This window comes from Ornithorhynchus anatinus, chromosome X1 (assembly GCF_004115215.2).
Source record: "Ornithorhynchus anatinus isolate Pmale09 chromosome X1, mOrnAna1.pri.v4, whole genome shotgun sequence".
NCBI lineage: Eukaryota > Metazoa > Chordata > Mammalia > Monotremata > Ornithorhynchidae > Ornithorhynchus > Ornithorhynchus anatinus.
In genome coordinates this window covers 111549765-111565210 of record NC_041749.1, presented here as the reverse complement: position 1 = coordinate 111565210, position 15446 = coordinate 111549765, and the positions used below count along the sequence as shown (strand labels likewise).

At 47.3% G+C, this 15446-nt stretch overlaps 1 protein-coding gene across 2 annotated transcripts in view; it reads right to left on the bottom strand.

The window, feature by feature from the left end:
- Positions 1-8389, bottom strand: part of AP1M1 (adaptor related protein complex 1 subunit mu 1) — a 30347-nt gene extending 21958 nt beyond the window's left edge. The window contains exons 1-3 of one of the 2 annotated variants that reach the window (XM_029050572.2): positions 8228-8389; positions 4307-4463; positions 931-998 (exon numbers count right to left, since the gene is read on the bottom strand). In XM_029050572.2, coding sequence (XP_028906405.1) covers positions 931-998; positions 4307-4463; positions 8228-8269 — 267 coding nt within the window. In that variant the 5' untranslated portion in view covers positions 8270-8389. Of the gene's footprint in view, positions 1-930; positions 999-4306; positions 4464-8227 lie in introns of those variants that run through there. The other variant, XM_029050573.2, reaches the window with a different exon arrangement.
- Between the last annotated feature and the right edge of the window lie 7057 nt (positions 8390-15446).

Genomic DNA, 15446 nt, shown 5'->3' with positions numbered 1-15446 from the left:
GTCCCCGTCCCACATAGGGCTCACAGTCTTAATCCCCATTTTACAGAGGAGGGAACTGAGGCACAGAGAAGTGAAGTGACTGTAATTCATTTATTTATATTAAAGTCTGCTTCCCCCTCTAGACTGTAAGCTTGTCGTGGACAGGGAATGTGTCTACTTATTGTTATACTGTATTCTCCCAGGTGCTCAATACAGTGCTTTGCACACAGTAAGCGCTCAATAAATACGACTGAATGGAACGGAACTTGCCCGAGGTCGCACAGCAAAGAATTGGCGGAGCCGAGATTAGAACCCAGAAGCAGCGTGGCTAAGTGGAAAGAGCCCGGGCTTGGGAGTCAGAGGTCATGGGTTCGAATCCTGGATTCGCCGCTTGCCAGCTGTGTGACTTTGGGCAAGTCACTTCACTGGGCCTCAGTTCCCTCATCTGTAAAATGGGGATTAAAAACTGTAAGCCCCACGTGGGACAACCTGATCGCCTTGCATCCCCCCAGCGCTTAGAACGGTGCTTTGCACATAGTAAGCGCTTAACAAATACCACCATTATTATTATAATTAACCCAGATCCTCCTGAATCCCAAGCTCATGCTCTACGGATCAGTCCACTATTTTAGCACAAGGTGACTCTTTGTTGAATAGGGTGGGAAGGATAAGACAAAGTTTCTTGCATCTTAATTCAAAAATCTTTCATGCTGCTATGTATTTTCATTGCTATTTGAGCACGCAACTATATAACGCTGATAAGTTTATTTACATATCTATATTATCTTGGTCGATTATTTTGGGATGCTGGTAACACACTAATGCACTTTACATTATTTCCTAGGGAAACCGATACTTCATTTTCTCTACTCTCACGGAACCACTTCAGAGGCATTAACTGGGATACAGCAGTGTCTGACAAAAAGAACGGTTCGGCTATTTTATACTCACCTGAACCACTTTATAAAGAAATGAAAACACCAGGGATACACAGGCATTCTTTTTAGAAGTTGCAACAACTATAAATTTGTTAAGGAGTTTTCAAAGTGAATAGCATATTCTGAAGGGGAAAAAAAAAATCAACATTACTTTCTGTGAAGAGAAGTCTGAAATCAAATACTTTCAGAAGTTCCACCGAACCCAGTATTAGCACAGACTAAATACGCACATCAAGCATGAGAAGCAGTATGGTCTTGTGGAAAGAGCACAGGTCTGGCAGTCGGAGGACCTGAGTTCTAATTCCGGCTCTGCCGACCGCATGCTGTGTGACCTCGGGCAAGTCCCTTCGCTTCTCTGCACATCGAGTAACCTCATCTGTATAATGAGGATTAAAGCCTCCTCCCTCCAATTTAGACTGAGCCCCATTTAAGGCAAGGGTTATGCCCAACCTGACAAACCTGTACCTACTCCGGTACTTATAACAGTGCTTGACACAGAGTGAGTGCTTAACAAATACTTAAAACTCACCTCCTCCAAGAGGCCTTCCCAGACTGAGCTCTTCTCCCTCTACCCCCCCCCCACCTCTCCGCAGCTAAACCCTCTTTTACCCCTTTCCCTCTGCTCCTCCCCCTCTCCCTTCCCATCCCCTCAGCACTGTACTCGTCCGCTCAACTGTATATATTTCCATTACCCTATTTATTTTGTTAATGAAATGTACATCGCCTTGATTCTATTTAGTTGCCATTGTTTTTACGAGATGTTCTTCCCCTTGACTCTATTTATTGCCCTTGTTCTCGTCTGTCCGTCTCCCCCGATTACACTGTAAGCCCGTCAAACGGCAGGGACTGTCTCTATCTGTTGCCGACTTGTTCATTCCAAGCGCTTAGTACAGTGCTCTGCACATAGTAAGCGCTCAATAAATACTATTGAATAAATACTATTGAATGAATGAATACTGTCCAAATAACCCCCCCCCCCCAGAACACAGTGGTGTCCTTCAAAGTAAAACAAAGGGGGAAATTTTTTATGGAGAGAAATAAATTGATACTATTTGAATTCTCATGAAACTTTTTTTTTACCAAGCCAGTACTAGTCAAATGTATTTTTGTGAGAAATTGTGATTGAAAAATTGGGTTTCATACCCAACACCTGGCATCAAATCTGAAGATTTTGGTGCTGGAGAGCCAGGGTAATGTTTATGGAATTGCATACCTTTAGTCCCATAATCATCCCACTGTATTTACTGAGCGCTTACTGTGTGCGGAGCACCGTACTGAGCACTTGGGAGAGTGCAGTATAACAGTATCCCCTGCCCACAAGGAGCTCGTAAAAGGCACAGTTTTCCCATTCTACAGATCTGACATGAAGGCCTGGAGAAAGTCCAGAAAAGAGCGACTGATATGAGCTGGGGATGGCAAAGCTTCCCTATGAGGACAGACTGAAAAAGTTAGGATTTTTTTAGTGTTGAAATGCCATTAATAGGTCAGACCAATGGTCCACCCATGGATTCCTGATTGAAGTCTATCATCATATTTAGCCTGTAGACTCCGGACCGTGAGCTGTGGGCAGGGAACATGTCTACCAGCTCTGTTATACTGTACTCTCCCACGCGCTTAGTACAGTGTGTGGCACACGCTAAGCGCTTAAATACCATCATTTTATTACACTGCTCAATAAAGACGACTGACTGATATGTATGGGAACAACCCCTGTGTACAGAGCAATGGACTGACTTAGAAACATACAAGTAGGTTCTCTGCCCTCAGGGAATTTACAATCTAATTGCTTCTTGGAAGTCAGAAGATGAAACTGCATGGACCCACTGGTCTGACTCCATTAAAAGGCATTTCTTTTGTTCTTATAATGTTAGCGTGTCAGTCTGATTATTTTGTTAATGAGGTGTACATCCCCTTGATTCTATTTACGGAGATTAAGTTGTTTTGTTTTTGTCGGTCTGTCTCCCCTGTGAGCCGGTCAATGGGCGGGATCGTCTCTATCTGTTGCTGAATTGTCCATTCCAAGCGCTTGGTACAGTGCTCTGCACATAGTAGCGCTCAATAAATACTATTGAATGAATTAATGTTAGCTATTCAGGATTTGCCAAGCTCCAGTCGTGTCCTCCCCCTGCCCTAGGAAACCTCTTGGCAATCTCTAGAGTCCAGGCAGGCTGGCAGGTAGAGAGCAGGAACCCTGGGTGGTAGCTGACAATCGCATGAACTATAAACACAAAACCAAAACAGTACATCAACACAAAACCAAAAATTCACACCTGCCTGGGTAAGAAGAATGACATCTCCCCCTCACCCCCCGTTCCCCCCCAAAAACCCCCACCCCACCAGAAACACATTCCACTTTGCTGGACCAAGAATGAACCTGCTTCCATTTGTATCATCTGCTGCCCCTCTAAATTCTAAGCTCGTTATAGACAATGTGTCTGCTAATTCTGTTGTAATGTACTCTCCCACACACTGAGAACAGTGCTCTGCACCTAGTAAGCACTGAATAAATACCACTGATTGATGAGAAATGTGAGCGTGGGGAAATTGTTTTCAAACAGGTGCTTGTTTGGTCAATGTCACGTATCATTTATTTTATTTTCTTACTTTCCCACTCTTTCACTACCTGCAACTGGTGCTGCCATTATTAAATCCTTTTGAAGGATCCATGAATATAGTCCTAAATGCTCAAACACAACGGTGCGTAGTTACAGGAGACTCTTGAAAGATCTTTTCCATTTCTGGGCTTACCAGGCCTTAACTTGATTTCTCGTTTAATAATTCCACCAAATAGTATTTCCTCGTGCCCAAGTCTGCTGGATAAAGTCCCTAACCTTCTTAGCACAAGCAAGGGGACGACACTACTGGCGGCTACACAACAGACACAGTTGACCGGAAAACAGTTCGATGCGCTCGAACCAGATTTCGGATGAGCTTGCTGTGTCACGCTCGTTTTAACCTTCATTCTCATTTACGTCCCACAAAACAAAACCAGGTCAAGCAGATAACCATTGGCCTTCATAAGCGGGGAGGAATGTAAGAATTGCTCAATGTTGTTCTTTTAGCCACTTAAAATTTGTTTCAACATTTATCTTGACTTTTATTGTTACTTTTTTTTCCTAATCCATTCTCTGAACCTGGACTGTAATGCTTCAGTACGAGTCTACTTTTCAGCAAAACGGGACCTGGGGACAAGAAAGGGAACACCAAGTCTCAGGTAGACATTTATAATTGCCAGGAGTCGAGAGAGAAGAGAGGGAAAAGGGCAAGAGGCCTGGGGAAACTGCATCTTTGGGTGGTTCGGGGAGGGCCTGTAACGTCCAGTCCAACATCAAAAGGGCACCTGACAGGAAAAATCTGAAAATCCCAGGTTACTCTATCAAAAAGGATACGATACAAATTGTTATGCTTGATCCACATAAAGCGAACTCCTCCGTGGGCCAAGATGGGCGACAACGTCCCCTCTTCTTCCTTTTCCATCAGAATTGGCATGAAATGCTCCACTTCAGACATGTCGACATCGCCACGGTAGTTTCGGCAGATGAGCACCTGGAGGAGAAAAAGGATCTGACTGCATTCTCATCCCGAGTCACCAAAGTCACCAGGAACAGAGAGATCTCTCATGAAAAACCATTTTGTCAGGCTTTAAATTAGTTGAGTTTTGGGTGATCACGGGTACGGCAGAGATTTTGTTTAGCTTCAGAAGCACCCCTTGAAAAAACAACTGGACTGACAGAGGCTTATTGATTGGAGAGATCTTTGGTCTGTTCCAGTAAAGTAAATCAGAACAGATATAAGCTTTTGGGTTTTAATTTGAAACAAGTGACAGTAGAGGTAATAATGCTTACTGAGTACTCACTCGGTGTATTGGACTGGGCACTTGGGAAAGATAAAATGAAGTGACATATTCCCTGCCTACAGGTAGCTTACACTTTAACTGGGGAGACAAACATCAATGATATTTACTGAACACTTAGTCAATCGTATTTACTGAGCGCTTACTGGGTGCAGAGTACTGTACTAAGCGCTAGGGAGAGCACAACAGAACAATAAACAAGATATATTCCCTGCCCAGAGACAGCTTACAGTCTCGAAGGGGAGACGGACATTTATACGAATAATGTATTTATACTCTGCTTGCTGTGGATGGTTCAGAGGACTGTACTAAGCAATTGGGCGAATACAAGTTGGAAAACATGTTCCCTGCCCACAAGGAGCTTACGGTCTAGAGGAGGAGCTCATTACCATGTCACCTGTGATTTTTTTTTTGTCCATTCCCCCCCACCCCCAAATGGTTTTCTTTCTAGGTGCAATTTCCCCTGAATGTTGTCAACGAATGTTTAGGCGTGTTTTTGTTTCACTGACTGTAGCATGAGCAACCTAGAGGAAAAAAGGAGAGAAAGAGTCTTGCAACATTTCCATTATGGCTACTGTCAGAGAGAAAAGGACAGGAGGGGAAAATTGCTTAAAGAACAGCTTCTCCCGTAAGGCAACTGATGTAACGACATTGCTCCTTCCTGCCGATCTGCTCCTAGTTCTGACAGAGCTCCTACTGTCCTTTCAATGGTAGTATAACAACTTTATTCCTGACTTGTACTTTCCAAGCCCTCAGTACAGTGCTCTGCACACAGTGAGCGCTCAACAAATCCGATGGAACTGAATGAGCAAACAAACTGTGGTACTTTAGCACTTACAATGTGCCAGAAACTATACCAAGCACTGGGGTAAACACAAAATTATCAGGTTGGACACAGTCCCTGTTCCGCATGGGGCTCACAATCCAAGTAGGAGGGAGAGCAGGTATTGAATCCCCATTTTATAGATGAGGTATCTGAGGCCCAGGGAAGTGAAGTGACTTGCCCAAAGTCACCCAGCTGGCGAGTGGCAGAGCTGGGATTGGAACCCAGGCCTGTGCCCTTTCCACCGGTCCACGCTGCTTCTCACAGAATGTATGCGGTCACACCCCTAAACTTCTCACACCCAACTTCCACTGCTTGGGATGTTAGACTCAATTTCTGGCAGCTCTGGTAACACTCCTTAACACCTCGGCCAAATAAAAGAGGGGTGGAGATGTAGTTAATGATTTAACTGCTTTCTCCCTCCAGAATGATCTTTGGCACTCCTTTCGACAAAATCTGACATAAGCCAAGACCCAAAGCGGCTTTGGAAACTACAAGTAACTTTTACGATTAAAATTCAGATCCACTGAGATTTCATCAGCCTCGAAAGAGGAACTTCGGGTGACAGGGGACTGAAAGATGCCTAACCCCACCTCCGTTTGGCTAATCGGCTGTCATCCATTAAGGTCACTTGCACAACACAAGAATAGACCTTCTCTGATCCCGTTCTCTCTCTTCATGCCTTAAAACCTTTTCAGATCGCCAATCACACCCTCTACTTTGTGCATAAATTCAAATAATAAGGACGGCATCTGTTAAGTGCTTACTATATGCCAAGCACTGTTCTAAATGCCTCCTATGGTACGATTTTACCACCACCCCCCGCCAAAAAGTGTTTTAAAAGCAGAATGAGTTGGGAGTCCTGCCCTACCGCTCTAGACAGCGTGGCTCAGTGGAAAGAGCACGGGATTGGGAGTCAGAGGTGATGAGTTCGAATCCCAGCTCTGCCACTTGTCAGCTGTGTGACTGTGGGCAAATCACTTAACTTCTCTCTGCCTCAGTTCCCTCATCTGTAAAATGGGGATGAAGACTGTGAGCCCCATGTGGGACAACCTAATTACCCTGTATACCCCAGCGCTTAGAACAATGCTCTGCACATAATAATATAATAATAATGTTGGTATTTGTTAAGCGCTATGTGCAGAGCACTGTTCTAAGCGCTGGGGCAAACACAGGGGAAGTAAGCGCTTAATAAATACCAACATTATTATTATTAGACAGGTTCCTCGAGCTTGGGTGCGGACCAGATCTGCTCACAGCAACGCTGGAAGCCAATGATAATAGCGAGAATAACTGTGGCATCTGTTGAGCGCCTACTATATGCCAAGCACTGTACTAAGTGCTGGGGGAGATAGAAGCTCATCGGGTGCCACACAGGGCTTGCAGTCCATTCATTCATTCAATACGAGAAGCAGCGTGGCTCAGTGAAAAGAGCCCAGGCTTGGGAATCAGAGGTCACAGGTTTGAATCCCATCTCTGCCACTTGTCAGCTGTGTGACTATGGGCAAGTCACTTCACTGTGCCTCAGTTAACCTCATCTGTAAAATGGGGATTAACTGTGAGCCTCACGTGAGACATCCTGATTACCCTATATCTACCCCAGCGCTTAGAACAGTGCTCTGCACATAGTAAGCACTTAACAAATACCAACATTATTATTATTAGACAGGTTCCTCGAGCTTGGGTACAAACCATATCTGCTCACAGCAACGCTGGAAGCAAATGAAAACAGCGACAATAACTGTGGCATCTGTTGAGTGCCTACTATATGCCAAGCACTGTACTAAGCGCTGGGGGCGATAGAAGCTCATCGGGTCCCACATAGGGCTCGCAGTCCATTCATTCATTCATTAATCGCATTTATTGAGCGCTTACTCTGTGCAGAGCACTGGACTGAGCGCTTGGAATGGACAATTCGGCCACAGATCGAGACCCTCCCTGCCCAACGACGGGCTCACAATCTAAACGGGGGAGACAGACGGCAAAGCAGAACAGAACAAAAACAAGACCTCATCAAGATCAATAGGATCAAGGGGATGTACACCTCATTAACAGAATAAATAGGGTAATAAATAATATATACAAATGAGCACCGTGCGGAGGGGAAGGGGGAGGAGCAGAGGGTGGGAGGGGAGTCTGAAGACGGAATGAAGAGGCAGAATGTGTGCGGGCATCTGTGGGCCTCAGCGCAAAGCGGGGCACAGGGAGGAAAGTGGGGTTTTCGGGCCCGACCCTCCGGATCGTGGAGGATAATAATAATATAATAATATCAGCACTGTTCTAAGCGCTGGGGTAGATACAGGGTCATCAGGTTGTCCCACGTAAGGCTCACAGTCTTATTCCCCATTTTACAGATGAGGTAACCGAGGTCCAGAGAAGTGAAGTGACTTGCCCCGAGTCACAGAGCTGCTAAGTGGCGGGGCCGGGATTCGAACCCCCGACCTCGGACTCCCCAGCCCGGGGTCTTTCTATCGCTTCTCTCTTCAGTGCTGCTTCTCCCGCCTCCCGGCCTTAGAACCGCCCTCCGGCCAAAGCGGTAACCACGGCTAATTGCCGAGCAATGGAGGGGGGGCGATGGAGGGGAGAGAAGACTCGGCCCGACGCCATTGTGGGGGGGGGCGGGGCGCTCCCTACCTTGCCCTTGAGGTCTAGCACGTACACGGCGCTGGCGGACATAGCGGCGCGTAGAGCCGGAGCTGTCGGCTCCCTCAGGGAAAGCGGGGCGGCGATGGAGATGGCGGCGGACCGCTCCCCACACGGCGCCCCAACCCCACTTCCGGCCAGGGCCCCCTCACGGGAACCGTTATGTCCGCTCGAGCCGCCTCGAGCGGCGCGCAGGCGTGTCACGCCGCATGACGTCAGCGGCACCCCGCTCTTTAACCCGGAAACGATTCTAGTTCAATCAGGCTTTCTTCAATCCGCGCTCCCCTGTTTAATAATGTTGGTATTTGTTAAGCGCTTATTCCCTCATTCATTCAATAGTATTTATTGAGCGCTTACTAAGTACAGAGCACTGTATTAAGCGCTTGGAATGGACAAATCGGTAACAGATTAGACTGTAAACCCGTCCAAGGGCAGGGATTGTCTCTGTTAAAATAAATGGTGATATTTGTTAAGCGCTTACTATGTGCAAAGCACTGTTCTAAGCGCTGGGGAATACAAGGGTATCAGGTTGCCCCACGCGGGGCTAACAATTTTTTTAATCCCCATTTGACAGATGAGGTAACTGAGGCACAGAGAAGTGAAGTGACTTGCCCACAGTCACACAGCTGACTAGCGGCGGAGCTGGGATTAGAACCCGTCACCTTTGATTCCCAAGCCCGCGCTCTTTCCACTGAGCCACGCTGCTTCTCTGTTACCGATTTGTCCATTCCAAGCGCTTAGTCCAGTGCTCTGCACATAGTAAGCGCTCAATAAATACTATTGAATGAATGAATGAATAACAGATAGAGACAGTCCCTGCCCTCTGACGGGCTTACAGTCTAATCGGGGAAGACGGACAGACAAGAACAATGGCAATAAATAGAATCGAGGGGGAAGAGCATCTCATTAAAGCAATAGCAAATAAATAGAATCAGGGTGATGTACATCTCATTAACAAAATAAATAAGGTAATGAAAATATATACAGTCGAGCGGACGAGTACAGGGCTGAGGGGAGGGGACGGGAGAGGGGGAGGAGCAGAGGGAAAGGGGGAAAAGAGGGTTTAGCTGCGGAGAGGTGAAGGGGGGCTAGAGGGAGCAGAGGGAAAAGGGGAGCTCAGTCTGGGAAGGCCTCTTGGAGGAGGTGCAGAGCACTGTTCTAAGCGCTGGGGGAGATACAGGGTGATCAGGTTGTCCCACGTGAGGCTCATAGTTAATCCCCATTTTACAGATGAGGGAACTGAGGCCCAGAGAAGTGAAGTGACTTGCCCACAGTCACACAGCTGACAAGTGGCAGAGCCAGGATTCGAACCCACAACCTCCGACTCCCAAGCCTGGGCTCTTTCCACTGAGCCACGCTGCTTCTCAGGCATCCCCGCGGCAGCTTTGCCAGGTACCATTTGTCTCCCCTGATTAGACTTGTAAGCCCATCAAAGGGCAGGGACTGTCTCTATCTGTTGCCGACTTGTACGTTCCAAGCGCTTAGTACAGTGCTCTGCACATAGTAAGCGCTCAATAAATACTATTGAATGAATGAATGAATGAATGAATTGTACTTCCCCAGTGCTTAGGACAGTGCTCCGCGCACCGTAAAATAAATCCATAAATCAATCGTGGCATTTGTTAAGCGCTTACTCTGTGCCCAGCACTGCGCTAAGCGCTGGGGGCAGGGGGATACGAGGTGATCAGGTTGGCCCGCATGGGGCTCCCAGTCTCCATCCCCAGCGTGGCTCAGTGGAAAGAGCCCGGGCTTGGGAGGCAGAGGTCATGGGTTCGAATCCCAGCTTGGCCACTTGGCAGCTGGGTTACTGTGGGCAGGTCACTTCACTTCTCTGGGCCTCAGTTACCTCATCTGGAAAATGGGGATGAAGACTGGGAGCCTCACGTGGGACAAGCTGATGACCCTGTATCTCCCCCAGCGCTTAGAACAGTGCTCTGCATATGGTAAGCACTTAAATACCAACATTATTATTATTTGACTGATGAGGGAACTAAGGCCCAGAGAAGTGAAGTAATAATAATAATAATCATGTTGGTATTTGTTAAGCGCTTACTATGTGCAGAGCACTGTTCCAAGCACTGGGGTAGATACAGGGTCATCAGGTTGTCCCACGTGAGGCTCACAGTCTTCATCCCCATTTTCCAGATGAGGTAAGTGAGGCCCAGAGAAGTGAAGTGACTTGCCCACAGTCACCCAGTTGACAAGTGGCGGAGCTGGGATTCGAACCCATGACTTCTAACTCCCAAGCCCGGGCTCTTTCCACTGAGTCACACTGCTTCTCTAGTGGACTTGCCCAAGGTCATACAGCTAACAAGGGACCGAGCCGGGATTAGAACTCATGACCTCCTACTCCCAAGACCATGCTCTAAATTAAGCACTCACTAAATGCACTGGAATTCCAGGCATCCTGTGATCGCCATATGTATTTTTAAATGGTACTCGTTTAGCGTTTACTATGTGCCAAGGCACCGCTGGGCTGGATACAGACAGATGGGGTTAGGGCACAGACCCTTGTCCCATGTGGGGCTCACACTTTTAATCCCCATTTTACAGATGAGGTAACTGAGGCACAGAGAAGTGAAGCGATTTGCCCAGGGTCACACAGCAGGCAAGTAGTGGCAGAGCTGGGAGTAGAACCCATGACCTTCTGGTTCCCAGGCCTGTGCTCTTAAAAACCGCATGGCTTAGTGGAAAGAGCTCGAGCTTGGGAGTCAGAAAACGTGGGTTCTAATCCCGGTTCCGCCACTTGTCTGCTGTGTGACCTGGGGCAAGTCACTTAACTTCTCTGGGCCTCAGTTACCTTATCTGTAAAAATGGGGATTAAAAAATGTGAGCTCCAGGTGGGACAATCAGATTACCCTGTATCTACCTCAGCACTTAGAACAGTGCTCAACACAGAGTAAGCGCTTAACAAATACCATAATTATTATTATTATTCTTACCTCCTGACTGGATTACTGCCTCAGTCTCTTTCCTCTATTCTACAACTCAGCTGCTCAGAACACCTTTCCAAAACACTCCTTTCAAAATGCATCATCACTCCTCTCCCCCCAAAACCTACAATTTTTAATTTTCATTTTTATAGCACGTTAAGTGCTTACTATGTACCAGGCACTGTATCAAGCGCTGTGGAAGACACAAGAAAATCACGTCAGACACAGTCCCTGTCCCACATGGAGCTCACAGTCTAAATCGGAGATTTAATCCCCATTTTACAGATGAGATAACTGAGGCACAGAAAATTCATTCATTCAATAGTATTTATTGAGGGCTTACTATGTGCAGAGCACTGTACTAAGCGCTTGGAATGAACAAGTCGGCAACAGATAGAGACAGTCCCTGCCGTTTGACGGGCTTACAGTCTAATCGGGGGAGACGGACAGACAAGAACAATGGCAATAAAGAAAAGTTAAGTAAATTGTCCAAGGTCACAAAGCAGACAAGATAATAATAATTATGGTATTTATTAAGTGCTTACTATGTGCAGAGCACTGTTCTAAGCGCTGGGGTAGGTACAGGGTAATCAGGTTGTCCCATGTGGGGCTCACATTTTATAATCCCCATTTTTACAGATGAGGTAACTGAGGCACAGAGAAGTCGAGTGACTTGCCCCAGTTGCCAACGCAGGCAAGTGGCAGAGCCACGATTAGAACTCAAAGATTCCCAGTCCTTTGCAATGCTTCCTCACAACTGGGAAAGATGTTACATTCCTGAGTGGAGACCAAGTAAGTCATGACAACAGAAAAGGGCTCTGGACGGGAGGCTGTGGGGCCTAGTGGAAATTCATTCAATCGTATTTATTAAGCACTTACTGTGTGCAGAGCACCATACTAAGCGCTTTGAGGGTCTAGGAATCAGCGGGCCTGGGTTCTGGTCCCAGTTCTGCCCCTGGCTTGCTGCGTGACCTTGGGCAAGTTACTTAACCTTTCCTTGGCCGTGTTTCCTCATCTGTAGAATACAGATAATATTGCACTCAGTTTTATAGTGTCTGTTTTCGCTACACAATTTAGATAGACTGTTATGGCGGAATTACGGCATGCGCTTCTTACAAGGGGAGTCCGACTGGAAATCTGGCAGTGGGAGAAATTGTTGTAACGCAAGTTGCGTGTACGCAAGCGTAGCTTGACACGGCTATGCTTCCCGGCCCCTCCCTCAGCCTTACGAAACAGCACTAGCCTCACTATATAAAATAACATACCAGCCTTTTTGAACGCTACCATGCCTGGTACCGGTTTGTTTTTTTTCAACTTTATAGTGCTGTATTTAAAGCAGTAAAGTACCATTTCCTCAATGCTATTATAGAAGAATATAATATAAAACAATATAGGAATTTGTATCGAGAATGTCAGTCACGGGCGGTAGCTACTGTGTTGGTTTTTTTTAATGGTATTTGTTAAGTGCCTACTATGTGCCAGGCACCATTCTAAGTGCCGGGGTAGATACGAGATAATCAGTTTGGACACCATCTGGGTTCCACATGGGGGTCACAGTCTTAATCCCCGTTTTGCAGATGAAGTAACTGAGGCACAGAAAAAGCTAAGTGACTTGCCGAAGGCCACACAGCGGACAAGCGGTAGAGCTGGGATTGGAACCCAAGTCCTCTGACACTCAGGCCCGTGCTCTATCCACTAAACCACGCTGGAGAAGCATGCGGAGAAACGGAGAAGCAGCGTGGCTCAGTGGAGAGAGCCCGGGCTTGGGAGTCAGGGGTCATGGGTTCTAATCTCAGCTCCGCCGCTCGCCAGCTGTGTGACTGTGGGCAAGTCACTTCACTTCTCTGTGCCTCAGCTACCTCATCTGTAAAATGGGGATGAAAACTGTGAGCCCCACGTGGGACAACCTGATCACCTTCTATCCCCCCCAGTGCTTAGAACAGTGCTTTGCACATAGTAAGCGCTTAATACCACCATTATTATTATGATGCTGATTTGAACCATCTAATCTCCTAACCTATTAATTCTCAGTGAATCAACGGTTTCCATAACCTGATTTGTTCATAGCGTAAGACTCTCCAGGGCCCGTGTCTAATTTCCCCCGTATATTCTTTCCCAATGCTCAGGACAGTGCTCTGCATAAAGCACTTAATAAGTACTCTAACTACTACTTCCTGTTGACTGTAAGCTCCTCCTCTACCAACTCCACTGTATTGTACTTTCCCAAGTGCTTAGTACAGTCTTCCGCACACAGTAAGCACTCAATAAATACCACTGACAGATTGATTACTATCACAGTTACTGCTATATTGCATTGTTTGAAAAAGAGCATTACCAATTTATCCAGTGCAGAGCACTGTCCTAAGGGCTTGGGAGAGTACAATAGAGTTGGTAGACACGTTCCCTGCCCATGGTGAGCTCACAGTCTAGAGGGGGAGACAGACATTAAGATGCGTACGCTACGGGTACGTACATAAGGGGTGTGGGGCTGAGGGAGGGGTGAATAAAGGGAGCAAATCAGGGTGAGGCAGAAGGGAGTGGGAAAAGAGGAAATGAGGGTTTACGGAAGGCCTCTTGGAGGAGACGTGCCTTCGATAAGGCTTTGAAGTGGGGAGAGTCATTGTCGGATATGAAAAGGGACGGTGTTCCAGGCCAGAGGCAGGATGTGGGCGAGAGGACAGTGGTGAGCCAGACCAGATCGAGGTACAGTGAGTAGGTCGGCATTTAGAGGAGCCAAGTGTGGGGGCTGAGTTGTAATAGGAGAGGGGTGAGGTGAGGTCGATGGGGGCGAGGTGATCGAGTGCTTAAAAGCAGATGTTCGATGCGGAGGTGGATGGGCAACCACTGGAGTTTCTTGAGGAGTGGGGAAACATGGACTGAATGTTTTTGTGGAAAAAATGATCCAGGGATCAGAGTGAAGTTCGGACTGGAGTGAGGAGAGGAGGCAGGGAGGTCAGAAAGGAGGCTGATTCAGGGTTTTTTTTAGGAGAGGGGAGACATGGGCATGTTTGAAAGCAGTGTTGAGAGCATCAGTTTGGTCATCAAGGGAAAGTAGTTTGAGTACGGAGGCTCAGTGGAGCCCGGTGAGTTGAGAAAATCGGACGGGGTCAAAAGATCAGAGGTCCCTGTTGTGGAACAGCACAGATTTGTGGGGAGAGAGTGTGTGGGAGAGAAGACGAGTGAGGAGGTTGTGGTCAGAGAGAGGGATTTCAGAGTTAGGATATTCAGTCATTCATTCAATCGTATGCAGAGTGCTGTATTAAGCACTTGGAAAGTACAATTCGGCAACAGATAGAGACAATCCCTACCCAACGAAGGGCTCAGTCTAGAAGGGGGCACGGCTAGAGATGATGAGTTGGAGTGTGTGTCCAAGTTGGAGAGTGGGCAGGCTGGGATGGAACAGGAAGTCAGTGGAGTTGAGGAGTGATAGAAAGGCAGCGGAATCGTCGTCAGGAGCATCTATGTGGATATCGAAATCCCCAAAGATCGATGTAGGGTTGGAGAAAGAGAGAAGGAAGGTGAGAAAGGGATCAAAATGGTTCAGAAAGAGCCAGGTTTCGAGGATGGCGAGGAGGAGCAGTGACTGGGTGAGGAACGGGTCAAAGATGGAGGAAAGCTTTCCCATATTGGAGCCAGGGTACCGCAGACTGAACTTGGTTGAGGCTGGGGGAGGGGCCGGCAAAAGTGGTGGAGAGGGGCCAGCAAAAGTGGTGGAGAGGGATTAGATGGGAGTGAGCTGATGGGGGATAAGGGATGGCGCCGGGACAGGGAAGCAGGGGGAGCTGGGAGGGGAGGACTGGGATGGGCTGACTGGAGGGTGAGGAATGAGGAGTCACAGTGACGTCAGGGAAGTCTAAGAGTCTTAGGTGAGGAATAATATCAACATCAACAGCAATAACCGCTTAATCCGGTGGTTCCCTAAGGAAACTGTGGAATAGGACGTAGGTCCTTGGGTCCTTTAGCATGCCCTTATATCATTTCTTCTGCCCTCACCGCTTCTTTGTAATTTCTCTCCAATTCACCTTCCAGCAAATGCTTGCATCTCTCTCATCCGTTTCCCTCACGTCCAATCCAGCTCTGTTGTTTTGACCATTGCTTTGGTGCCAGTGAACTGTGTTCCAGAATTTCATAATCGGGAATCTCGTCCTACCGTTTGGTCGGTCGGCGACCCTGGCAGAAGCGCTCAAGAAGTTGCTTGTCTTCTTTGGTAGGTCCAGCTTTCAGCCATAACACAAGATGTACACCACACTACACCCTCGTAAGACCTTGGCATTACA